The sequence below is a fragment of the Takifugu rubripes genome, chromosome 4, assembly GCF_901000725.2.
Source record: "Takifugu rubripes chromosome 4, fTakRub1.2, whole genome shotgun sequence".
NCBI classification, from domain to species: domain Eukaryota; kingdom Metazoa; phylum Chordata; class Actinopteri; order Tetraodontiformes; family Tetraodontidae; genus Takifugu; species Takifugu rubripes.
Window position 1 is genome coordinate 3,910,689 of NC_042288.1, and position 26,366 is coordinate 3,937,054.

The window sequence follows — 26,366 nt, forward strand, 5'->3', positions numbered from 1 at the left end:
ACTGCTGAAGAGATGAGGTAAAGCAGAACATGCAATAAAGGGCTTGGGTGCACTGTATACAGAAACACTGGTTAAATTAATGACATGTGCAACCTTTTACTGATACATTTTAATAGGAAGAAGGATTGTGTCTAAGTTTCACATTTTCTTCCCTAGCAGTCCTCTTCAAATTTCAGACAGAGAGTCTCGGACAAATACAGCAGGAATGGCAACGACCTTCTTTTGATGTGGATCATAGGTGCAGAGGAGGCACATTTGATGGAATGGCCGGAGGCTCAGAGGAGTCAGCTGGACACTCAGATCAAAGATGGTGACGTCCTCAGAGCATCCAGTCAATTATTCCTCCAGGGGGAAAAAATGGCCTGACAAGAAGGTTAATACTAAAAAATATGATGATGAGGGTTGCAAAAATGTGAACTGTTTAATTTTTTTTTACAGCAAATTACAGCACTAAATCTCTGGTAAGCACATTGTTAATCTATTTTCTTCTACTCTTTCATCTTTTGCAGTCGCTTTTATCTCCTGATGGTTTTTATTTATGTGACCCTTTGGCAATAGCACCAATCCAGGAAGTAGAAAAAAACCTGTGTGACCCAGAGGAATTGTGAACAGCGGAGAGGGTTGTGGACGAGTTCCCAGTGGATCTGTCTCAACACTTTCCACGAATTTGGTCATGTTTGTGTACGAAGTTTTGCAATCAAAAATCAATCCTTCTATTTGTGATTATGTGTACTGAATGGATGTTTGTGTTTGCAGATCTAAGTTCTCCTTCTCTGGACTCCAGCACAGAGCACCTCAAAGTGGAAATAACCCAAGATTGAAGACAAGCGTACTGGGCAGCCATCCAGTGACATTCAGAGTCCTCAGCTATGCTATTCCCAGTCCACTGTTCTGATCAAGCCAAATTTTTCTCCTGATCAACACTACTGGGAGGTCATTGTCCAAGACAAATCTTACTGAGTAATTAGTGTGATGACTGGAACACTGGGGAAAAAAAGCCAATGAGAGTTAGATTTACACCATCCTGGGTGTGAACAACACATCCCGTTGCATCTACCATAGAGAAGGACAGCATGATGTCACGATGCCCTGGAAAAGAAGGAAGGAAGTCAGAATGTTGGGCATACAGGTAAATCTCCATAAGAGACTGTGTCATTCCACAATACTCTTTCTGAATGCACCGTTAAAGACCTTTGGACCCAATATTTAACCCCAGCATTGATGTGAATGGCCTGAACAATCGGCCTCTTACTTTGCTTTGAATTACAGACCCTAGGATTAGCCAGGCTGCACTGCTTATTTTACTGATTTTTCTCAATTGATTTTCAGGCCATCACTAAGTATTGCTGTAGTATTTTTGCTTCCACATCACCTTCAATCGTATTGTATCATTTAGCAGTGAAGTCAATATGATTCACCAAATTGGATGTCATGTGTCATTGATTGATGCAGTTCATAAAGTAAATGACCCACTGATAAACTACCAGCTTGTCCTGTGTTCCAATGTGGAACTAAATGTCAGATATTTGAAACCTTGAGGGACAAAATCAAAAAGTGGTGATCACACTCTTCGTGGACTGGTCATGAACAGTCATTTTATACATGAGTTTAATTTACGCAATGGCTTTTGTTAGCATTTATGTGTGTACACTTATATTAAGTAAAACATTTTTCTGTCAGAGTTCTGGTTACCCTGTGATTACAGGAAATAAACTGATTCAATTAAATCAACTAAATTTAATTAAAACAATTTTGGTAAATTAAAATTTGTTTTTGTTTTTTCTCGTGAACAGTGGAATTTTAAAATAATAATCCTGTTGACTTTAAACATAAGATTTCAGGTATCTGCAAAAAAAAGCAAAATAAAAAAGTTCACACTGGTTGGTGACTTGCTCCATCAATAATTGAGTCCTTGCTTACACTGTCTGGGATGATACCTATGAAGATGGGGATGGGGCTTGGATCTTTGACCTGATCCAGTCCAGAAAATGTACAACACGTGTGTAGACCCCGGGTTTGTTCTTCTTTCCACATTGGTCACCCCAGCTCACAAGACCATAAACATAACTGGTAGCATTCTGATTACAAGTCAGTGGACCTCCGGAGTCACCCTGAAACATGAAAAATTATGATTTAGCAGTTGGTATCCACATGGCACAACTCTTTGACAAAGTGCAACAGCTATGCATAAAATTTAAAGGTGCACCAACCTGACAAGAATCTACTCCTCCCTGTAGGTGACCAGCACAGAGCATAGAAAAATCCAGGATATTTCCATAAACAGCAGGATCAGAGCACTTTTGCTGGTTGATAAGTAACACGTTTGCCTTCAGCAGGTGGTTTGAACCAAATCCAGCTGCAGGAATTAGTCCAAAAATTAATCACAAAGTATTTAAACAAGCACTCAGATTTACACATTGCATTGAAATGAGTTTTTTTTTTTTTTTTTTTTTTTTAAATCTATAAAATGTAGATTTAATATGTTTGATGGGCAACACTGTCCTTACACTCCTCAGTGGCACCCCATCCAGAAATGGTACACTCCAGCCCATCCGGCAGCTGGGCATCAGGCAGACAGGCCGATTTCACAAACTGGGTCTCAATAGCACAGACACCATCCTTGTTCCTTAGTCTTAACAAGCCTAAGATCAATTCAAATAGAAGGACAGAATTTAAAAAATAATAATAATAATACAAAAAGGCAGATATTGTTGGCACAAATTTTGGGCAAAGTGTGAAAGAAACGTGAATACTTATGTCGTTGTAGACTGCTGACTGTGTCTCCAGGTAGTTCTCGTGTACAATCACCTCTTCGACCCTTATTGTTTGCTCCGTTGTTTCATCCATGTCCAAAGACAGACCTCCCATGACCACTTGCATGTCCTTGTTTGGTTCACTGTTCAAAAACACATTTAGCAAATGTTTAGTCCATTGACAGTTAAAAGTCATAATCTTCTTTTGCTGTACTTGTTGAGGTTGTGCTTACATGCAGTGTCCAGCTGTCAGTACCCAGCAGCTATCAATGAGAACTCCTCCACACACATGTCTGAATATTTGGTTGGTGTTCTTTTGTTTCACTTGCACAGAGACCTGCCAGGGTATGCCACCAGGATTTACCTTCAGACCCCCAAAGATTCGGGTGATGGGCTTTTTTGGCTGAGGTTTCCCACAGGTGGAGAATCGCTGCGATGGAGAGGGTGCAGGTGCAGCCTGGGTGGGTTTTCGAGTCAGTGAGGGTTTGGTAGTAACAGGTCTGGGTACAGGTGCAGGTGTAGGTTTAGCTGTTGTGGGTCTTGGTTTGGGAGGAGAGGATGGTGTTGAATCATCATCTGAATCTGAAAACACGCACGCAACAAATAGCAGAGGATATACCATGAGTAATTTGTGAATTAAATTTTATTCTAATGGGCTCTAATGATATTTTTGAGCTTGGTTATGATATATTTGTTGTAGTACTGAAAAACACCAAATAGATAAGTTACTGTAGTAACTGGTTTAATATTTTTGTTTGTTTGTTTGTTTGTTTTCAAATGAAGTTAATGTTAGCCAAACTGTATTGTAACTGTATGGTGCACTCCTTGATTTTATTTTATGATAGACTTTTTTTTTAACATTTAAAATAAATGGTAATAATCCATAACAAAGGTGGATGGATGGATGTGTACTACCGTATATAACTTGAAATATATAAAAAGAATAATTTGAGGCCTTATTCAGTCTCATAAAGTTGGCTGCCTAATGATGTTATATATGCAGTGACAGCATAAGGACAGGTGAAATATCATCAAGAACATTATTTTCATTAGAGTTGACCTGATTCAGAGCACTCCAACACATCACAGTAGTCCCAGTACAGCTTTCGGCCTCTTCTGTAGAAACACCAGGGCATGATCTCTCCATCTGGATTCCTGCATCACACAAAACCCATTAGCACCTCCAATTTCATGTCTCTGCGTCGTTTGTAGGCACATGCACATTTAGGACCTGCAAAAGTTGTGAGGGCCAAGCCCATCTTTGTCAACAAAGGACTTGAATGGATCGACTCCATTAGCTACAATGAAATGAGAGTTCCAGTAGAGGCATTCGTCACCCTCGCTTGTCTCAGAAACAGTGCCACGGTATGACTCGCCATCACTAGTATAGCAGTCACTTGGGCCTAGAAAGACAGCACATCCATGTTAGTATTTTATGGAGAATGGGGCAAGAATGGGACAGCAGTATTGTATTTACCAACATGGCATACACTTCCTCTGTATCCTGGAGCACACTGGCAGTCAAAGTCATTTCCAGCCCTGACACATGTGCCACCATTCTTACATGGATTAGGTTCACACACTGAGTCTGTGAGGGGAAAAAACAAAATGAATAAAAATTGTTAAAGGGGTCAAGAGATCAGCTGTGCAATTGTGCTGCTGTATTGGGGAGGTCAATTCAAGAAACATTTCAGACTGAATATTAATTTGATGAGTCCTGCTACATTAGATATCTTGAATAATAGAAAGATAAGCTTTGATTTTAAATTATGCCTTTCAATACTATTTCAATTCAAATTCTTTGCTTCTTTCTGCCTTCATAATTTTTTATTTCTTTTAAGAGGAACTTGATTTATGTTTACGTGTGGTTTGCAGAAAATGCACAGAACACAAATTGTGACTTCAGAAGAGTTAAACATAATCTTGGTCAGGTTCTTTTGTTATTCCTATTAAATAACTCCATGTCATTATTCGTATGGATGACTGACCTGAAGGCACTACAGGGAAAGGCTAGGCTATTTCTTGCAGTAGTTAGCCTTTCATCCATTCATAGATGCAAATATGCTTCCAGGTGATATTATATATTCTAAAAGGTAAATTATTATTAAAACTAATTTAAGAGATTTCTTGTCACTCACAGGTTCTGCAATCTGGTGGCTGGAAGGGCTCCTTGCACCTGCACTCATAGTAGGGTGGAACTGAACTCAGCACGCATTCCCCACGCCCACATAAACCTCTCTTACAATATTTAGGCCCTGAGACAAAAAGGTTTTGTGAGGTATTTGTGCATGAAACATACCAAATAATCTCGGATTTAATGTTATTTATTCAAACCTCTCTCGCATTTCTTTCCCTTAAAAGGTTTGGGACAGTCACATTTGATCTTTTTTCCCTTCTGCTTGCACACTCCATCATTGTGGCAAGGGTTGGGGTTGCAAAGGCCTGAGACATAAAAACAGGCAGAAAATACCTGATTTGAGTTATTGAATCAACTGAGACACGCTAGGACTCACACACTGGTCTATGGTAAAAATCATTTTAGAGTATATAAAAGGTTAAACACTCACCCCCTGGCTCCTGAAGATCATAAAGCCAGTCTGAGTTACCTTCGTCATCCTCCTCATCATCACCTGTTGCTACATCCACAATCTCAAAGAAGAAATCTAAAATAATAAAAGGAAAGACCACATCTTCATTTCCTTCTTACCTTGGATGCATTTAAAGCCATGTCATTATGTTTGATGGTCATTTATATTTATTCATTTTCCCTTTTTTCCCCTGTTAAAACAGCAATATTTTTTTTAGCATTTGCCATATGTGTTCTGGTTTCATTTCGAGCTCCTCATGGGATGTCTTCCACTTTAGCTGCCACTTAACTGAATTAACTGAATTATGAAACACTCACCTGCGATTATGTCCCTAAATTTTTGTCTCCTGTTCTGTTTTTGGTGTCCAGGTTTGAGATGCTTGTGACGATGCTTCTTTTTAGGTTTTGCCTGGATAAAATAATTATCAAGTTCAACATTTTCTGGCAATTATAATATGTTGAATAAGTCCAATTAAACAGAAATTCCCTGTAATGCATTTGATCCTCAGTAATGACCAGAGCAGTAGAGTGAATACATACTTCAGCAGCAGCGAGGAGCACCACTACCAGGGTAATAAGGAAGAGGAGCTTGAGCTTCATGACGACGGTGGATCCAAACCCATCCAGGAGAGTAATGTGAGATGCACTGCCTGGCAGATCACATGCACTATTCTATTCTAATGTGTATGATCACACTAACCTTTGAGTTGCTGAAGGGTGGGGGTTTGGCATTGATTTCTAATGCTGAGTCAGGATTATTGATTTTAACCACTCTGAAATATATACATGCATATTTAAAACATTAGACAATAAGCCAATTGAGTTTCAGTGAATGAAGAGGGCAAATTCAAAAGTAGGTCTTTCACATTTTCATTTAAACACAGTAAATGTAAATTCAAATGCAACATTAAGGCTCAGAGAGCATGTTTGCAGAGCAAATTGTTTGTTTGAATGTGGACTTTGTGTCCACCAACAGGTACAAATTAGGGTACAGATTATTTTTTTCACATTTTAAAAGAAAGACAGTACAGAGAAGTAGGGGTATCTACAAAATAAATGCATCTATGGTCAATCAAACAAACACAAATACTTGTACAACCACCAGAACATCCTATTTTTATTTACAATCAAGATTAGATTTGCTGCTTCATCTGTATTCATTAGGTGAAGGTCAGTACACAGAAGTATGAAATATATGATTTATTAATTAAATTATTTTGTTTTGAAAGCTGGTAATTAAAATTCAGCAGAATGTTTCACATGAATTGCAATAATTTATTAAATTAAATCACATTTTTGTGACTTTGCTTAACTGATCTATAAAGCCTCCTATCATAAAATCAGACCTTTATTAAATATTGGAACAATGATTTTGTGGAGCTATTGAGAGGCTGTGGTTGGAGATGGAACAGGACAGACTATGATGGGCTGGGAGCTGAAGCCACTGTGGTCATGGCCAGGACAGAGGGCAAAGGGGGAAGATGGTCTGAGATCCGAGTTTCGGCATATAAGTGTCATGTGTTCAGTCTCATCAAATGTTATCAACCCTGCGGGGAATTGCGGACATAAAACACCAATCCAATGAATATGTGATACAAAAGGCAGCTGATGGGGCACCCCTGCATTCCATGCTGTATACGCTCCATCAAAGAACTCCACACACCACACCTATCCCTCTGGCCCAGCCAGCAGTCCTCAGTGGTGCACTATAGTGTTCCCACGCACCTCTGTCTCCCAGTAATGGCAATCATTGCTCTATCCCTGCAGGCTGATGACATTGAGAGTGGTGTCAAATCTTCCAGGAAGGTCAGGATGTTTGTTGCCATCTGTCAGTGTAGTGCCACCTACACCTACACTGTCACATCCGTGGAGATGATTGGTTTGGGTGAGCCGTGTCCAGATCCAGACACACCTCACTAGGATCTGTAAACGTGTGCCGTATTTTCACGACCATAAGGCGCACTGTATTAAAATGCGCAGTCTCAGTTATGGGTGCTATTTCTGTATTTAAAACAGACATAAGGTGCACCGTATTATTAGGCGCCTGCTGAAACATACAGTAAAAAATGACAAAGGAAATAAAACAGTGAGTTTCGACACATTTATTGAACAAAATATTCATTCTTCTGCCACAAAACCATCAAAGTTTTCATCTTCTGTATCTGAATTAAACAGCTGCACTATTTCATTGTCCAACATCCCGAATTTCTCTTCTTAATCATCTGAATGGGACTGACCATCCGATTCCGGTTCAGCGTTGATTTTGTGAAAGCTCTTACAATACATGAAGACGGTATCATAGCCCATGCGTCTACAATCCACCCGCATATGGTGGTATAACTTGCCCGCCGCTGCCTCATAGTCTTTGTGAAGGAGTGTTCACCTTCTGTCACCTTCTGTCATCCAGCGCTCTGTTCCTTTACCGTGGCAGCCAAGAACGACGGTGAACGACGACTTCTCGTGCCCCGTTGTGCGTATTACCACCGTGCTGGTCCCCTTTTCTCCACTTTGTGGGTCAAAGGGATGTCAAAAGTCAGAGGGATCTCATCCATGTTGGTGATGTGGCTGGGCGCGGTTATCTTGTCGCGACAGTAGGTGCGGAAGATGGCCACCCTCTCCTGGTAATCCGCGGGCAGCCGCTGCGCAACAGTTGTCCTCGCGCGTATGGAGAGATGCCGCCTCCTCATGAAGCGAAAACACTAAGATTGCGCGATTGCCATTTTCAGCCGCATATTCGATGGCCTGCAGTTTAAAGTAAGCCTCATTCATACGCGTCTCGCTTGACCGGCGCCATTTTAGGGGATCCTTATGCGTAGGTGTGCCGCTAAACGATTGGCGGAGCGTTTACTGTAGTGCATCCACCAAAGGCGCACAGCAGATTTTGGAACTCAGTCCACACACAAGGCACACCATATTATAAGGCGCACCGTCGATTTTTGAGAAAATCTCAGTGTTTTAGGTGCGCCTTATAGTCGTGAAAATACGGTATTTACACATGTCATACAGAGAAATCTGCATTATAAAGCATCTAAATCCTCCAGAATACAAAATGATGACAGCACTGAAGGAGCTTCTTGATAGTCGGGAAATGTGAGCTAATTAGCAGCAGCAGCATGTTGTTGATCCTGAGGATCTGGTCAGATTTAGCTTCAACCAGGACCATACAGTTTGGGTCTTTCCTTTTTAGCAGATCCACCACCCTGCAGGAGGCAGAACCAGCAGCTGCTGATGTACAATTTCACCATGATGCAGTTTTAACAGTTATTATTAAAGGATAGCAATATTTAATTCAATGACACAGTGAAGAAACACACCAAAATTAAGATTAGACGCACTCCAAATGCATAAAAATAAAAGCCATTAAAGGCCAATACTTATTCTACTGGAATGCAGAGTTCAATCACCATGCTATTCATCTCTGTGTGAACCTTGCTTCTTGAAACATTGAGTCAGATCAGGTCCTACTCTAGCTCTTGTATTAATGAACAGATCTTTTCTATCATTCTGTCAACAGCGACTCATTCAGGACTGCCTGGATCTGCTCATATTTGTGGATGATGTTCTGTTTTTTATGCAGGCACAAGCATTACTTATCATTGCAATATGAACTTTTCTTTTGTAATGCAAAAAAGATGGAAAAAATATAAGCCCTAGATGGTGTAAACTTACAGAGATTTCCCATTGGCGGGCAGCCAGTTGTCTGTTGGCTTGCTGTTTTTGGAATGTGTCCTATAGAAATGTTTGCACACACATTGTACAGAATTCCTCCTTGTTTTTCCCGTTCTGTCTTATTTTTTATCTTTATTTTATTTGGACAGTGCCTGGGCAGCTGGGGAGGTCCTCGGGCCCTATAAATAGGTTTGGCGGCCATTGTTTCTTCTTCTTGGTCTGTTGTATTGTGAACTTCTGAAGAAGGCAGCCAGCGATGCGTTGATGCCCATGCGGCATGTAAGTAATTTCCTTTGAGTTCAGATGGTGATTTGTTTGCATTAAATGTATAATTTAATGTAAAAAATGTCCGTGAAATAAACAACGATTTTCTGTAAAATCATGACAGAAATGATCAGTAAATAGAAAAACAATCAAAAAGTGTATATTTTATCTTATTATTTAGTAAAGCTCCAAACTATTTGAAACTTTTAATTTAACATTTAAAATTTGTTGAAATAATCATATATTATTGATGTTTATACATATGTATGACGTAGCATAAAAAACATTTAAAATTAGTTGAAATAATCATATATTCATGATGTTTTTACATATGTATAGCGTAGCATAAAAAACATTGTGATACAGTTGAAATAACTTCATTTCAGTGTAAAAATAAAGTCTTTGTTAAAAAAAATACATATTTTAAACCATAGAAATTTCCATTAATAAAAATGGTGCAAAGCCTTTAAATGGCATCATTGCTGAGGCAGAAATTATGCAATATGCAATGTATTTTAAAACCTTTAAAAAGTAAGACAGACAGTATAAAAATATTGCTAAACTTATTTGGCATCTTTACGTGGCCAGAATGTCTACCAAAAATAGCGAAGCTAGTGTGATCATATCACATTCTCTGATGATCCCAATGGTCCACAGGGCCATTTCAATATCATCAATAACCATTGTCACCATTGTCCAAGCACTGAAGGTCTGGCATCCACCTCTGTATGTTAGCTCACAATATCCTAGTTAATTTAGTATTTAATTGGTTATAATATCATTATAAATGTCTGACTGCATTGAGACCAGTGTGCAGATTTACAATAGTTAACTATTCAGCCTCAGAAAATGTCAAAGGTGACCAGATCATTTCCAGTCCACGCGCTGCCCAGCACTTTATTTCTGTTCTTTAATTGGATCACGGACGACCAATCAACTGCGTGCACGCGATTCCCCGTTGACCACCATCTGAAGCCCGGTACGGATGAGCACCAGCAGCAGTCAAGTTGACCAGAGCAGGCAAGATTTACAGATCAGGTAAGCTTTCTAATTCTAATTTTCTCTATGGTACGCTATAACTATTCCCCCAGTTTTTAGTTGGTCAGTTTTGGCTACCTTGTTGGTCGCTGTTTGGAGCTAGCGCGTTAGCTTCGTGTTAGCATTAGCTAGTAAGTAATTCGTTGCAAGTACGTTATTGAAAATTTCGCTTGTTTAAAACTTGTTTTAAGCGATTTCTAAAGAAAATGTTAACATGTCAATTTTGCAGTAAAACATTACAGAGTTTGAGGGGTTATGTGCTGCACTGTAAAATCCACAGGAATGAACCGCGCCCATTTTTCAAATGTGTTGGCGCCGACTGCAAGCGGACATTTTGTACTTATGCCGCGTTCAAAGGTCACTACTATCGTGCTCATAACGTCCCGTCACCCCGTTTCTGCAGGGGCTGTTCTTACAAATTTTAAGTGTGGTATTTCGATGTGTGGATGCCAATATCACACAGTCAAAGAACTTATTGTCCACTTAAAATCACATATTGCAGAAGGGCGACCTGTGGCATGCCCAGTAATAGGTTGCAGTAGTCAATTTACTGTGAAGTCGTCCTTTACTGCTCACATGTCCAGAAAACACAGAGCATGTTCAGTGTCTAATATAAGTGATGCACACAGGGAGAGTCCTTCTCAGTTACCTGGTATTAGTGATTGTGAAGAGGTTCCTCTGAGCTCAAATGATGCACTAAATGGTGATAATGCTGATAATGGTGACTTGTCCCAGGAATTAAGTCAGACGTTTATCAGGAATTTATGTTTATTTTACCTTAAATTACAGGGGCAGCTCCTTCTTCCTGCTTCTACGATACAGACAGTTGTTGAAGAGATGCAAAATGCATGAGTTGGGACGGGATTATACTTTGCAGAAACTACAATCACTTTTAAAAAATGACATGTGTCTCACAGATGAGGCTATTGCTAAAATCTCTGACTGCATGAAAGATTCAGATCTGTTTTCTGTCTGTCATCAGGGACCACCGAGAACAACATATGCACGGGCTCAGACTTTTAAAAAAATGTTTACATACATAGAGCCCAAAAAAGTGAAACTGGGGAATGATGAAAATATGTTGGAAAGGTTTGCTTATTACATACCTGTAACACAAACTATAAGAAGTTTTTTAGAATCAGATTTATGGAAAGATTCATTACTACAGCAGACTCATGAAACAAACACAGATCATTTATGTGACATAAATGATGGTCAGAACTTTAAGTCCAACCAGTTTTTCATTGAAAATCCAGGATGCTTGAAGCTAATTCTATACCAGATGCCTTTGAGATTGTTAATCCACTTGGCTCGGCAAAGAAAAAACACAAAGTTGTTGCGGTCTATCTTTCGGTGGCAGATTTACCTGCACATATGCGGTCCAATACGGATCACATGTCTCTTGTAATGTTGTGTGGAGAAAGTGACCTAAAACAGTTTGGGTGTGCTAAAGTATTCTCTGAGATGTTGGTGGATTTAAAAAACCTTGAGGAACATGGCATATGTGTTGGTGATGAACTGGTCAAAGCAGGTCTCTATTGTATTGCTGGAGATAATTTGGGTTCGCATAGCATTGGTGGGTTTATTGAAAACTTTAGCCATTCTGAGTACTTTTGTAGATACTGTGAAATCACAAGACAAGAGTTTCTGAATGACCCAAATCTATGTGGTCCACAGCGAACCCCTGCAAGTTATGATTCTGCAGTTCTCCAAGCCGAGGAAGGAGAGATCAAAAAGGGCATAAAGGTAAACTCCGTTTTCAATGCTCTTAAGTCTTTTCATGTTTGCCAGCCTGGTCTCCCACCTTGTTTAGGCCATGACATATTCGAGGGTGTCTTATCATATGATGTTGCGCTATATCTGAAATATTTCATTAAGAAAAAAAGATGGTTTACATATTCAATGTTAAACCGAAGAATCAAGCAGTTTAAGTACAAGGGGTCTGATGCTCTCACAAAACCATGTGCTGTCAACTGTGAGGGGTTCGGGATTCCAGGTCAAGCCATCCAGAACTGGAATTTCTTAAGGTTGTTGCCTGTGTTAATTGGTGACAAAGTGCAGGATCCTGAAGATGATGTGTGGCAGTTAACGATGCAGCTTAAAGATATTGTTGATTTGATTTGTGCGCAACTGTAGTATTTCCACAGCTATATGCTATAAAGGCACATCATACAAAACAGGAAATTTTCTTGTTTCAAAAAATGATGAGAACATGGAATTTGGAGAACTTCTCATGATTGTGATTAAAAATGATACAGCTGTGTATTTTGTAATGGATACACAGAAAGCTAACTATCATCCTGAATATCACCTGTACTCAGTGGCAAAAAGGACTACAAGGTTGGAATGTCTGGAAATCTGTGACCTTGTAGATTTTTATCCCTTATCTTCATACATTGTTGATGGGCACCAAGTTATTCCACTGAAACACAACATTATATAAATGATCTGGACTCCTGAGTTGAAGAAATTGAGTGGTGACAGTTAACAGCGATCCTTCACTAGAATCAGAATCAGATTTATTGCCATTGTTTATGTAATACACAGTATTACACAAGCTAGGAATTTGTCTTGGTGTGACGCTGCGACATTCAACATAAAGAAGACAACACTAGAATAGATAAATAAAATAAGATAAGACATATATACAGTATATACATAAATAGTAAGAAATAGTGCAGGTCAATGCAGGAGTAATGTGATGTATTGTTCGTGAGTCCGACTGGCTGCTGTACGTGGTGCTTAAGTGATAAGTCACTTGGTGTTCAGCAGCCTGATGGCAGAGGGGAAGAAGCTGTTCATGTAGCGGGAGGTTTTGGTCCGAATGGACCGTAGTCTCCTGCCTGAGGGGAGGGGGGAAAACAGTCCGTGACCAGGGTGGGAAGGGTTGGCCGTGATCCGACCTGCACGCCTCTGGGTCCTGGAGATATACAGGTCCTGGATGGATGGAAGCCTGCAGCCGATCACCTTCTCGGCAGCGCGCACGACGCGCTGCAGCCTTAGTCTGTCCCTGGCGGTGGTACCAGCATACCACACGGTGATGGAGGAGGTGAGGATGGACTCGATGATGGCCGTATAAAACTGCGCCAACATCCTGGGAGGCAGTTTGAGCTTCCTCAGCTGCCGTAGGAAGAACATCCTTTGCTGGGCCTTCTTGATGAGGGAGCTGATGGTTGGCTCCCACTTAAGGTCCCGGGTGATGGTGGTGCCCAGGAAGCGCATCCTCCAGATGAAGTCTCTCCAGAAAAAAGGGCAGCAATCCAAGACACCTATGGCTGTATTAAATGGGATTTAAAAGCCCAGGAAATGTAAAATTCACACATATTGAAAATTAATGTCTTGCTGAATTCCAGAAATGGACCAAACATTCCTGCGGAGTGCCATAAGTGAGGCCTTGCCCGACCTCTCTGAGATTAATGCAGGTATTCTTGAGGAGCACCTACAATCCCTTGGAATTGAGACATCTGATGATTTTAAGTTTATTGAGGAAGCTGATTTATTGTCAGCTTTGAGGCCAATTCAAGCCCGGAAACTACTTGCTGCTTGGAAGCTGAGATGTAAGTCGAGTTTTAATGTGCAGAATGACAAATGAAGCAAGAATGTGAAATGTTAATTTTGTAGTCTTGTTACTTTGTGTGTTCACAGGTGAGACTCCTGAAACAAGTAGCTCATCTGCTGTTGCTTCTCTAGAACCTCCATTATTCTCAGAGTCTATTTCACCCAGAAGTTCATCTTCAACTTCTTCCAACTATGGCCAAAGCCCCAATATAGATTGGGTGGACAGCTTTGAGATACCATGTCATAAGCTTCCAGAACAACTAACACAATCACTGGAGCGAGGAAAACGTCCAACCCCGCGTATGAGAAGAGAGATGATCCGAATTGTGGTCGCGGAGATGATGAAAAAACACTCTTTGATAACTAAAAGGTCTACTACAGAAGTTGCCAAGAAGATGTTGGCAAAATATCCAAAGTCTTTGCAAGACATAGAGGGAGATGTGATCGGGCCAGGGTACCATTCTCTCGTCAAACGGCTTCAAAATAGAGTTGAAAATGTAAGGCGATCTACAGCTCCAAAAATAAGAAAACGGAAGCGTTTCACTGATGAGTCTGACACAGATGAAGTCTCTCCAGAAAAAAGGGCAGCAATCCAAGACACCAATGGCTGTATTAAATGGGATTTAAAATTTCTGCCCCTTGGAGAGACCACAGAGAGCCATCTTCAACAAAAGAAAAAACTGAAGATGATGTCCCTGCAAACTGATGCAAATCCAGAGGAGGTGAAACTTCTAATGAAACAGACTTTCTACACTCAACGGAAACAAGTCAATCGGGGGGAAAATATCAAGCACCTCCTTGGAGAGTGGCCATATTTGTTTGATGAGCTTGGTATGGCAGTCCATTTTGAGGAGCTTACCGGAGTTCAGCTAAAAGCAGTTTTCTTACGGAATCTTGACGTAAAGGGAAACCGACTCCTGCACTACTTGAAAACAGTTTGTGTAAACAAGAGTGGCAAGTTCCTACAGGCTGTAACCAAGTATCAAATGATGAGAGGAGACCAAAGTGGTTGCTCTCAAGACCTCATGGACATGGTGTTGCTGCTGTTAGCTTACTTCAATGAGAAGGAAGACGCCATCTTCTGCTATGTGGAGGACACATGCCTCACAGGGGAAATTCACATGGACCAAGTGCCTTTGACTCCTACCATTATTGTGTGCGGTAAGTAAACTCACCTTTTCTGTATCATTTCCTTTGTCTTTTCTATTTTGATAGATTGCTCTTTTACTATGATGTTACTGTAATTTTCATAGGATCGTCCTGCTATTCTGCAAAACGATACATGCTTAGTGTGGATCGAAACATTGTGAAGGACAACATCCCCTCCTTTGCTTCTGCCCTATGCCTGATGTTTGGGAGCTTTTATTGTTTCAATATTCACTACCCATCAGAGCTGGCATCAACCCTGGAGTTTCTGCAGAGGTGCGTGTTTTTGGCTCTGATGAAGCTTATTTGATATTTTCACTTATTAGTTTAGCTCTTCCTCTCACAGAAACAATAAGTTTCACATATTTTGTTTGTAGTGTAGTCAACTATCTTTCCTCTGTTCCACAGGTGTTTTTTCTCCATCAACCCTGAGAAGGGGACAAAGGTTGAGAAGTCAAAAAAATCCAGGCTTCATGTGAACCCCAGAGTCCTGACGTTGATTCAGGACCTTTCAGATCATGAGTGGCGTGAGGCGTGACTGTTGACCAAGTAATCAGTATCAATATAATGGGAATTGTATTTTTTTTTTTCTGTGCAGATTTTAGATCAGTTCTATGTAGTTTTTAAAGCCTAGATTTTGTTAAGATAAGTAATTTGTTTTGTGTTTCAATACAGTTTAGTTGAAGCATATGTTGCTATTTGATTGAAAATGCTGAAACTATGTTCAATACACCCATTTCTGGTAAAAGTATAAAAATTTTGAGTTCATTACAACCAATGTATAAAAATCTGAATAAATTGTAAAAACGTACATAATGTCCTGTCATTTTAACAGAAAAAATAACAGCTGTTTACCAGAATAATTTTGTAAAATATGCAATACAAAACTAAACAATATAATAAAAAATATTGTAAATGTAACAGCAAAATACAATTAATACACACGAATATTACAGCTAAAATGTGTACATTATATTTCCTTTTTCTGCAATTTTAACAGAATGATCCAGTTTATATATTAATCATTTCAGTACAATTCACGTGTAGTTAATGTTGATTCTAAATTGAATCCCTGTAAATTTAACATAGAATTCAGCATCATTGTACTGAAAAAATCATTAAAATTTACACCTACCATAATTAATTATACATTGAATATTGGTATGATTTACCAGTTGATCTGTAAAGTGATTTACATTAGTACTGTATTTTTTACAGAACATTTCTGGTAACCACAGCTGCCAGCGTTTTAGCGTAAAAACAACGGGATTTTTTTACAGTGCATTCTGTAAACCTGAATCTACATTCTTTGTTATCTCAGATATCACACCCAAACTTGACTGCCTTTGTTATTGAATAAAGCCATTGAGTGCACTCTCTTGCTGTCCTGTGACTGACCGGAGCGCCCACTGCAGATGAGGAGACTGGCAAATTATTGGAGGGATTCTCATCATTTGCACCAAATCCCTCACACACATGCTGTACAGCTCAATGCAACACCTCTTGGGTGTTGAAATTACGCAGCAGATTCATTTCATGAGGAGATGATGGATTTAACTTAATTTAACTTTAATTAAACTCTCATTACCATAACACAACATATTTCACTGTTTGTCTGCATCAACACAGATTTATCTTGCCTTTTCTGTTGTCTTATCAAGTGTTCCCTGCGGCTCATTAAGTTTGTTGATCAGTGTTGCAACAGGAGAAATCCCCCTTTTGTTGGGGTCCAGGGTTCCGGGTCGCTCGTTGCTTGTTTCTTCCTGCAGGGGGCGTGGAGGAGCCGAAGATTGTCCACAGCTTGCGCTGCAGGCGGACGCACCTGCCGGCAATTTCCATCAGCGCCTGTCTGCCAGCGTCGGTAATCCTGACTCCTGCTGCCTAGGTTTCTAACGGAGCGATTCCTAACTTTGCTTCTCGCTCATTCGAGGTCTCCACGCCGACCTCAGGACGTAAACCGCTCGCTGCAACTATCTCCCGCATTGGCCCCGCGCTGGAGCACCCCGGAGGACTGGACGAGCGTTTTCCCTGCGGTCCAGGAGGACCTTTCTGGGTTAATCTTTAATAAAGGCTCTCTTTTGGACACAATTCCCACTGCATTTGAATGCTTTATGGTCCTGGAAAGAACCATTCAACCAACACCTTTCCCTCAGAGTCACTGAGTTTGGAAAAATAAAAGGAAAAAAGGGGGCTGTCAGTTATCATTTCGAATTGTTTGAATTGTGAATGTGATGTTTAAACCCCAACATGGTCAACTAAAATTATATTTTTGATTGTGCAGTGTTAAAAACCACTGCAACACATTTCATCATTAGAAAGGCAAACATTTTCAAAAGCATATTTCTATGTTTCTCTGTTAATTCACTGATCATTTCAGTGTGATTCTTTTTTTTTTTAGACTTTGGGGGTCATATCTGAACAACTGAAAGTAGATTTTCTTATTGTCAATAACAGTTAGGTAGGAAACAATCATTTTTGTTTGAGTGTGAGCATTCAGACTGCCATCATATTATTACATATTTATTTGACAGGTTTCCTTTCTTTACTTTGGGGTCATGGGAAGGGCGCTAGAGCCTATCTCAACTGCATATGGGTCAAGGTAGGATACTGAATAAGTTGGCAGCCCATAACCTATGTACTATGCACATTTGGGGGGTCAGTACCTTGCTCAAGGGTACATCAGCAGTGCTCTGGAAGTGTCTGGGCACCTCCCCGAACTACCACATTTTCCTTGTTTTGTCTGTCCTAGGACTTTAACCCAGTTCCCTACAGAATGAGCTTCCACCAGTCATTTCCCTAGTTAAAATGGGCAAAATATCTACAAATATGTTGGCAAGTGTTTTGTGTTCCAACTCTGAGCCATATTTCTTTCATATACAAGTGGAAAATTTGCCCTCACTCAAAGGCAGATAACAATAGACTTAATATGGTTCCCACAAGAGCACAGCAGACTAAGACTGAGTCTGACCCAGAGTGTTAATTGGTAAATGTAACAAAAACATGGCGCCACTGGGAAAGCTAGGGGTCATATGGTTCATGGTGGTTTAAAGCTTTATTGATTTAAGTTTTGATACAACAAATGGCAGTGTGGCTTTTCATTTATAAAACAGTAATTTCAAATACAGTTCCTACATTAGGGGTTTCACATATTTGCTGAGTAGATGAGAAATGGCATCAAACTATATTAAGATTTCCAACCGATTAGAGACAGTTAATGAGAGCATGAGAGGGTCAAATGTTTTTAGGCAGGGGAGCAGACCATGAAAGACTTTGGAAGTTTCTTCTCTATGTAGATCCAGAACTGTTATTGGGTCAGCTGACTGTTTTCCCATTGGCATTATATTTTTAACATCAAAGACTCACTGAGCCGATTCTTGCAAACTTTGGAACAAAATCATTTCAACCCAAGCAGAGGAAAGCTATCTTAAATTGAAGCTACAAGTGTGGACATTTCATAATGAGGTGTCGTGAGGTTCCATGGTAATTACGGAGCTCCACAGGAATCAAGAGCAACACATGGTAGGAAGGAACAAGCAAGGGGAGAGGAAAAGCAGTTCCACTTAAAGCAAAGCAAGAAATAAAAGAGATCCAGTCAAATTGAATAACATGACCTTATTTATCATTCACTCTTTGTCATTTTGGAACATGGAAGAGGCTCCCAGTCATAGTTTTCTGTGCAAAATCTATATGGATAAATCACCCAGGTCAAAGTGTCAGAACAGGGGGAAAAAAACAAGTGAAAAAACAACCATAACCTACATCTAAATGACAGCTGTCCTGCACTATCTGGATAAATGTACATTATGTGCATGCTGCTTGGGGCACTAGAAGAGCTTGGCTTTCTTTTTCATGTCGTTGCGTTTCCACATGGGAAGCCTGTCAAACTCCTGGATCTCCATTCCAAAGATGTCAAAGAACAATTCAGGTGCTAAGTGACGCTAGAATTGAAAACAATGATTAAGAAAAACAAAGAAATGCGAGGGCGTTAGCATTGAGGCTACAAAAACATTTGTGGTGGATGGAAATCTGATACCTCCAATCTGGTTCTGTCCACATCTCTGGGTAGTTTAGCTCTTCCTCTACTGGTGATCATGAGCATTTCATAGGGGTACACCTTTAGAGGGAGGCACTCATCAATGAATGAGTCAATCCAAAAATCTCAAAATCAAGTTTCAATTGTTGAAAAAACTGATACATCATATTGGGGCTGAGGGAAGGTAAGAAACATTTCAAGGGTTTGTCAAAGAAATGCACAGTGCCGTGGTGTGCACACATTGTTATATTTTGTGTGTAGAAACGTGCAACAGATTAGAGCAGAGTAAAAACATGGAAAAGGTTAAAACTTAAATAAGATCATCAGCAATGTTGGCCAAGAAAATCCACTCCTAGAAAATTGAGGTGTTTCTAATTCATCTAAAGAAGTTCTCCTAACTGCAGAGGAGGAAACTGGGAAACAATAATTGTCAATCTTGCTGAAATGCTCAGTAGTAGGTAGATGTTTTCCATTATCTCTGACCAACTCATATCAACACAGTAATTTTAATTACACGTATACTATGGAGTATATATTGATATGAGTTGTTTGGATGACACTTTGGGCATTGGATTCTCCACTGTATGCCACATACAGTATCCAGCCACTTAAGTCAAAGCTATGTGCAGATGAGCATGGAGGAGCCAGCATGCTAAAAGCGCCAGAGTGACTCAGCAGCTCCTAAAGCAGCATGCTTAATCAGGAAACTAGCTGATATGAGTCTTTCACTTTACAAAAGCTCCCTATTCTTTCCACCAATTTCTCCACACTAAGTGGATTATTTCAAGTTGTTGTGGGATTTCCTTTGAGTTAATGACAAAGTTTGAAAGCTTGCCAAATGTGTTCTTCTTTTCAATTGGAAAATGCACTTATAAATAATTAAATAAATGAACATTGTATAAATTTCAAAACACCTTTCTTGGATTGTGATGCTGTACAAAAAGAAGAAGATACTTGCTTTTGATTCCAACATATTAGGCATAGATACTCCCCTGTCCATCCTTGCAAGTGCTGCACAGCCATCCTTAATGTGCTAAAGAATAGAACATACACAAATGTAATATTGTGGAAGGGGACTGCAAGGGTAATGGAAATGAATATGTCCACTAATGCCAGTAGGCAAATGTTTTTTTCACTGGATGGATCATTGAGCCGGTATGCTGTTCAATATGGGCAGTCATTTACACCTCTCTGTTATCTTTCTTGCTTTTGATGGCTAACATATTTAAATGACACATTTAGCAGAAAAGCACAGACAGAACAAGACAGGATGTAATGAGTACAGTATGCTGCATTTGCAGCGCGCTGAATCAGCCACAGGGCAGCACACACTCAGGCAGTAAGGAATGCCGCTGTGTGTACTCTGAAGTTCATGTTAACATGAGTGCAAGCGTGGAGAGTAGCAGGTGTGGAGAATGTGCATTCAGGGCGGGTTGTCTGATGAAACTCATGAGCGAGCAAATGTGTGGCACAAGTGAGGAAGCATGCTGTGTGAAAAAGCAGATGAGGGACATACCTGAAACTCTGCAGTACAACATGGGACAGAAAATGAGACACTGTTAATGGCTTTGCTGTCAAATCCCCTGCCAGACTACACTCTACAACACCTCTGTCCCTAAAGACACACTGTGTGAATCATAATGCAAATATTCTCAAATGAGCATATGCTGAATTCAGTTCAGATTCTATTTGGTTATTAAATTGGGGGTGTTGGTAAATGGCATTCATGAATTTGAGAAAAGATTTGCTGGGTGGTCACATTTTTAAAAGCTCTCACCTCTGCCTCCTCCACACATGTCTCCATAGCTGCTGTACTGGGTAAAATCTGTAGACTGGGGCTGTGGAGACACATAATATTTTATCAAGAAAGTAGCATTAATTAAGCTTGAATGCCCTGTCGACTAGAATTTTTTCCTCTTCGCCTCTGAAAACTTGTTCCAATTCGGGCATGTTTTAGTTTTTTTTTCAACAGGTTAAGTACTTGATTTATTCTAGTCCTGTATTAAGTTTTGTAATACTTGAGCTTCATTTTGGGGGTAAATATGCAACATTTACTCCATCATACAAAAATTGCTGCTATATAGCACATACTTTGGTCCAAAAAGAATATTGAATCTATCTATCAAACTCTGCTTTTTCAATTTAGCTGACAGCCATGTTTATAGAAGATGCCACACGGTACCTGAACACAACAGAGAGAAACGATGATTTTATTATAAGAAACTTCCCCACCTGACAATAATGAGGGAATTTTTCCAAACATTAAATGGGAATAGAGATTGCGTGATTCAAATTTCTGTTCAATACCATCACCTTTTTTTCACCTACAGATGCTGGTATTTCTGTGAGCTTTGTTTTAAAAATGCTTCAGTATATGTATCTTGTACAAGTGACAGTTTAACAAGCACCAAGACACATATAGTTGACCAAATGATGGGGCAGTACGACCAGTCCATACATTGTCAGGGTTTATATGGTTGTTGTTAATGTTTGATTATCTGCTTCTTGTTTAAATTCCCTAGATGATCTGCATCAGTGTGGATATGACTGAGGTCTTACCCGGTGCAACCCATTGCTTCTATAACCTGGCAAAGAGTTGGTTTTTGTTGAAGTCAGATCTGAAACACAAACAATTTTACTTTTGGCTATCAAAAAGTTACTTTTTCTAGCCAAATGAGGCACAGCTGCATTAACTGAATTTTCTTTACATGTCATTAAAACAGAGAGTGCAGCATACGAAGCAGCTCTGACCTGCATCACAGCTGCTTTGTTTGGAGTCGTAGCGTTGAGCAGAGAGGCTGCGAGCATGCCGCTCCCTGATTTGCTCTTTTTCCTTCTCTTCCTTCAGAATAAGCTTCCCCAGACCAGATTGGATCTATACATAAGACATGTGTATGTATTCACATCAAGCTGTAGTGCAAACATATTCTTAAGCACCATTTATGAATTTTACAGACAAATACAGGAAGCACAAACCTTTCTGAGTTGCTCCTCCTGCAGCTGCTTCTTTTTCAAGGTTTCTTCCTCTTCTTCTTCTCTGGATCGTTGTCCCCCTTCTGACCCGGGAGGTGCTGCAAATGAGAGTCAGAATGTCACACATAACTAATATACAGTATATACACCCACAGATAGAAGAACCCGTGCTACATTGGTTTTGATAGAGAAAATCTGAATGAAATGGACAGTTTGGGTTTTGACAGACAGAATGACAGCTGCTTATTTTGCTTCATTGCAGTGGGAAACACAGAGATAAGCACAAATGTGAGACAGAGCTGACGAGACAAACAGGAGGGGTTTGTGGAGGATGTTTCCACTTCATCACTCGGGTCTTCATTTTAGAGTTTTTGATAAACAAGTGGCACAATGTGAGACAGAAAAGACAAAACTGAGTTTGAAGTCAGTCTCAGTGATCTCTGTCCAAATCATTTGTGGCACTAATGCATGAAGCTAGTGTGAATATTATGTGGCAGTTAAAAAAAGAGGCACCTCAAATGCAAAATAAAAAGGCAGAAACTAAAATGAGAGAGCATGTTTGCTCTGTGCAAGCCAAAATTAAAGGAAAATACTGCTGACACCCTAAAAACAGCGGGAGCTCAGAGCGAAGCGGGGATGCAGTAGAGCTTTTGCTGTAAAGAGATTGGAGCAGTTAGGCTGTGGCAAAGTGCTTGATGCACTGCTAGAAGACAGCAGAGCGAACATGCTCATCGGGAGTCAACTGTACCTAACACCAAGAGAGCGTAGGGCCAACAGATGCCCTCACTCTGCGAGCTGTCATCTGGTGAGGGAGCATGGGCGGCTGGGAAGGTGGCAGATCTGATGATGTCATCAGCAGACTTGCTTTGGCGTGCTATGGCAGCCATATCTAGGGTTTGTAACCATGGGAACTGATCTATCATTACCTTGGCCGCTGCCTTAATAGGCAAAGAACTCAGAAGTGTATGATTTTCAAGAATCATGTTCAAAAATGTCTACAGTATAAACCATGATCTTGTAAAGTGAAAAAAAAAAAACTCTTTAGCCCTCTTTGGAGGGCTAAGTTACAGCCCTGGGTAAAAATCTGTGCACTTGAAATGTAAATTATTGTTTGTATTCATGCTCAAAACAAGAAAATTACTTGAAATAAAAACTAAACATGTATTATAATATGTAAGGTTTTATGTGGCTACAGCCTAATTTGGTCTTTTAGTGGCGATAAATATTTAAAGACCATAGTGAGACTGTTGATGTTGTTTTACAGACTGTTTAGAAAAGAAAATTATAACTGTGTACAATCCCCCTCATTCAGGCCTCAAATGCAAATATTTCAGCTAAATGTGTTTCATCATCCTCAGTAATTGTTTCATGCTCTTACTTTAAGGAAAATGTGACAAATGTTTCCGCTGTAACTTGGTGAGATGCACAAGTGCATTGTAGGACAAAACTACAGGACATACAGGAGACGGTTGGAGACAGACTTCAAACAGTGCTCGAACACCAACACTGGAAGGTGGGTGCGGTTACACAAACACGCAGTTTAAAGCATTTTCATCGACAACTCAGTGAACTAGGTTAGATGAGATGAAAGATACCATGTTGCTTGTAGATGGGTGGCTTTCTATAGATGTTGCTGCCCTGATCTGAAAATATTCAAAGACAGATAAGTCAGATAGTTAAAAAAATAAAGCTTCTGTTGACACCCCCAAAAAACTAATGACACAGAGTATGTATGTGATAAAACTGTTTCTGGGCAGTGCAAAAGAATCCAGACTGATTTGAAATTTGATTGAAAGTACATCTTAGAATAGAATAGAATAGAATAGAATAGAATAGAATAGAATAGAATAGAATAGAATAGAATAGAATAGGTATTTTCCAGCTCCTACCTGGAAGGTGAAAATGTTTAGGGGTCTGAGACAGAGGTGGGGTGCCTGGCCGGCTGTCGGGCCTGAGCGGCAGAGGGGAGCTCCGGCCACTCGGGGGGTCTGTGCCTCCAGCGAGAATAACCGAGAAGAGAAAATGAGCACGGAGCACTGAAGGAGAACCACGGTGGTCACTGTGCAACACGCTACAGCTATACTGAAGCGGCAGACTGGAATTCAGGAGAATGGAGGGAGAGTCTGCTGCAGAGATGCGGTCAATGGCTACAAGAGTACATCAAGCTGATACTGTTGATAAAGCCAGATAAATGTGTTATCAGTGTGCTACAAATCACATCACTTTGTTATTGTAATATAATCTCTGCTGGAATGTAATTAAATCTGACTAGATTTAATTTTGTGGACTTTAGGAGGCTAAAATTGTACTCCATTACATTTCAATTTCATTTACTATTCACTTTGTGAGGTATGTGTGCATTTATATCACCAAAAAGGTTTTTTATCTATCTATCTATCTATCTATCTATCTATCTATCTATCTATCTATCTATCTATCTATCTATCTATCTATCTATCTATCTATCTATCTATCTATCTATCTATCTATCTATCTATCTATCTATCTATCTAGGAATATATAGGAAAACTCTAGCCTCTTATATATATATATATATACTGTATATCTATCTATCTATATATATAGATAGATAGATAGATAGATAGATAGATAGATAGATAGATAGATAGATAGATAGATAGATAGATAGATAGATAGATAGATAGATAGATGGATGGATGGATGGATGGATGGATGGATGGATGGATGGATGGATGGATGGATGGATGGATGGATGGATAGATAGATAGATAGATAGATAGATAGATAGATAGATAGATAGATAGATAGATAGATAGATAGATAGATAGATAGATAGATAGATAGATAGATAGATAGATAGATAGATGCAGACTGTGTGGAGATGCCCCTGAGACAGTCCAGCACATCACAGCAGGGTGCAAGATGCTAGCAGGCAAGGCATACATGGAGTGGCATAACCAGGTGGCTGGCATAGTGTACAGGAACATCTCCACTGAGTATGGACTGGAGATCCCAGGGTCCAGGTGGGAGACACCCCCGAAAGTGGTGGAGAATGAGCAGGCCAAGATCCTGTGGGACTTCCAGGTCCAGACTGACAAGATGGTGGTGGCCAACCAGCCTGACATAGTGGTGGTGGATAAACACCGGAAGACAGTGGTGGTGATAGATGTAGCAATCCCGAGTGACAGCAACATCAGAAAGAAGGAACACGAGAAGCTGGAGAAGTACCAAGGGCTGAAGGAGGAGATAGGGAGAATGTGGGGCATGAAGGCAACAGTGGTCCCAGTAGTGATTGGGACACTAGGGGCAGTAACACCCAACCTGAGTAGATGGCTCAGATATCAGGAACCACATCAGAGATCTCTGTCCAGAAGAGCGCAGTCCTAGGAACAGCACATCACAGCAGGGTGCAAGATGCTAGCACGCAAGGCATACATGGAACGGCATAACCAGGTATATACTGTATATATATAAAAGAGGCTAGAGCTTTCCTACATATGTATTTATGAGACTATCTTGCTTTTACTGAATTAGCAGAAGTAGTAGTCATAGTTTTAAAGAGTTCTTTAGTTCATTTTAAGTACATTTCCTACTTGTTAAGACAATGAATACAGCAACAGCTTAAGCCATATATCCAACAGTTGGAAAATGCCATCTTGAAAATCGAATGTGGCATATTAATACATTAAGTGTATGTGCGCTGCAAAAAAACAGAGATTTCCTTATTCAGAGAATCTATTAGATCAAATAATTCTATTGTATTAGGCAGGGAAGAAGCTGAGTCTTGGGTAACTGGGTTTAAATCAATGATGACAAATCTGATGAGGAGTGGCCCTGGATCCAGGATGACATAAAGGATAAGTGACTGGAAGTGGAGTTCCAAGTGAGGATGGGGGTGATGTGCTGCCTCGGTGGGACAGGAAGAGGGCTGGATTGGGCTCTTACCTTGGCTATGAGGAAGAAAGTGGTGTCTGAAAGGGGAGGTGGGGCGGGAGTCATTATTTCTGGAGCCCACACTGTTACTGCAGAGGGAGGAACAGAGTTTCTGCATGCCTGTCAGAGCCTCTGCAGGCAGGAAGGGTTTGAGACAGGGGAGGGTATACATCCAAAAAGAGGAATTAAAAGATGTGAGAGATAAAGTGCAACCAAGCATGGAAGGAAATGATGGAAGCTTTTACCCAACAAAGTGAGAAAGTTGACTTAGGGCTGTAAAAGAAAGACTCTAATCAGGAACCATTAAGAACATCACAACCCAAAGCCAACGTTCCTCTTGTCAAGTGTGAAACGGCTCAACAGGAAGTGAGAATGCAAAATGGAAGAGTGCAAAAATACCAGCAAAGATCTCGGTCTGCACACTGTTTCT

The 26,366-nt window shown here is 40.1% G+C and overlaps 3 protein-coding genes across 26 annotated transcripts in view; 1 reads left to right on the forward strand and 2 right to left on the reverse strand.

Moving 5' to 3' along the window:
* Nucleotides 1-89: 89 nt before the first annotated feature.
* On the reverse strand, nucleotides 90-6,040 carry LOC101072985 (hyaluronan-binding protein 2-like). Its single transcript, XM_003963696.3, has 14 exons — nucleotides 5,881-6,040; nucleotides 5,659-5,749; nucleotides 5,321-5,416; nucleotides 5,088-5,195; nucleotides 4,892-5,008; nucleotides 4,231-4,341; nucleotides 3,985-4,156; nucleotides 3,814-3,908; nucleotides 2,987-3,335; nucleotides 2,754-2,896; nucleotides 2,508-2,642; nucleotides 2,211-2,356; nucleotides 1,921-2,111; nucleotides 90-1,089 (listed from the first exon to the last, which is right to left on the reverse strand). The coding sequence occupies exons 1-13, from the start codon at nucleotides 5,938-5,940 to the stop codon at nucleotides 1,938-1,940; spliced, it is 1,797 nt and encodes a 598-aa protein (XP_003963745.2). The 5' UTR covers nucleotides 5,941-6,040; the 3' UTR covers nucleotides 90-1,089; nucleotides 1,921-1,937.
* Nucleotides 6,041-10,130: 4,090 nt separating this feature from the next.
* LOC115249696 (uncharacterized) lies at nucleotides 10,131-16,410 on the forward strand. Of its 2 annotated transcripts, XM_029835816.1 has the most exons (6): nucleotides 10,131-10,311; nucleotides 11,989-12,057; nucleotides 13,665-13,868; nucleotides 13,957-15,030; nucleotides 15,123-15,291; nucleotides 15,424-16,410. In XM_029835816.1, exons 3-6 carry the CDS (start codon nucleotides 13,667-13,669, stop codon nucleotides 15,551-15,553), a joined length of 1,575 nt encoding a protein of 524 aa, XP_029691676.1. In that variant the 5' UTR covers nucleotides 10,131-10,311; nucleotides 11,989-12,057; nucleotides 13,665-13,666; the 3' UTR covers nucleotides 15,554-16,410. The 2 variants fall into 2 exon arrangements, with proteins under 2 accessions (XP_029691676.1, XP_029691677.1); XM_029835817.1 differs by lacking the exon at nucleotides 11,989-12,057 and having other exon boundaries at nucleotides 10,250-10,311.
* Nucleotides 16,411-18,034: 1,624 nt separating this feature from the next.
* ablim1a (actin binding LIM protein 1a) overlaps nucleotides 18,035-26,366 on the reverse strand; it is a 43,528-nt gene continuing 35,196 nt past the window's right edge. For 6 of the 23 annotated variants that reach the window (XM_029835309.1, XM_029835312.1, XM_029835313.1 and 3 more), the window contains 12 exons: nucleotides 25,949-26,068; nucleotides 23,911-24,018; nucleotides 23,617-23,664; nucleotides 22,770-22,910; nucleotides 22,025-22,119; nucleotides 21,800-21,923; nucleotides 21,608-21,666; nucleotides 20,826-20,886; nucleotides 20,565-20,572; nucleotides 20,007-20,081; nucleotides 19,049-19,129; nucleotides 18,035-18,953 (listed from right to left, as the gene is read on the reverse strand). In XM_029835309.1, the coding sequence (XP_029691169.1) occupies nucleotides 18,840-18,953; nucleotides 19,049-19,129; nucleotides 20,007-20,081; nucleotides 20,565-20,572; nucleotides 20,826-20,886; nucleotides 21,608-21,666; nucleotides 21,800-21,923; nucleotides 22,025-22,119; nucleotides 22,770-22,910; nucleotides 23,617-23,664; nucleotides 23,911-24,018; nucleotides 25,949-26,068 (1,034 nt within the window). In that variant the 3' untranslated portion in view covers nucleotides 18,035-18,839. Of the gene's footprint in view, nucleotides 18,954-19,048; nucleotides 19,130-19,940; nucleotides 20,082-20,564; nucleotides 20,573-20,825; nucleotides 20,887-21,607; nucleotides 21,667-21,799; nucleotides 21,924-22,024; nucleotides 22,120-22,769; nucleotides 22,911-23,616; nucleotides 23,665-23,910; nucleotides 24,019-25,948; nucleotides 26,069-26,366 lie in introns of those variants that run through there. The other 17 variants (XM_029835318.1, XM_029835328.1, XM_029835329.1 and 14 more) reach the window with 13 other exon arrangements.

Excerpts from the sequence above, each read along its gene's own strand:
- LOC101072985 (XM_003963696.3), bottom strand. The coding sequence starts at position 5,940 with ATGAAGCTCAAGCTCCTCTTCCTTATTACCCTGGTAGTGGTGCTCCTC. Across the intron at positions 3,336-3,813 it reads GTTGGAGTGCTCTGAATCAG|ATTCAGATGATGATTCAACA; the intron begins GTCAACTCTAAT and ends GCGTGTTTTCAG. Across the intron at positions 2,643-2,753 it reads AGCAGTCTACAACGACATAA|GCTTGTTAAGACTAAGGAAC; the intron begins GTATTCACGTTT and ends AATTGATCTTAG.
- LOC115249696 (XM_029835816.1), top strand. The coding sequence starts at position 13,667 with ATGGACCAAACATTCCTGCGGAGTGCCATAAGTGAGGCCTTGCCCGAC. Across the intron at positions 13,869-13,956 it reads TGCTGCTTGGAAGCTGAGAT|GTGAGACTCCTGAAACAAGT; the intron begins GTAAGTCGAGTT and ends GTGTGTTCACAG. Across the intron at positions 15,292-15,423 it reads ACCCTGGAGTTTCTGCAGAG|GTGTTTTTTCTCCATCAACC; the intron begins GTGCGTGTTTTT and ends TCTGTTCCACAG.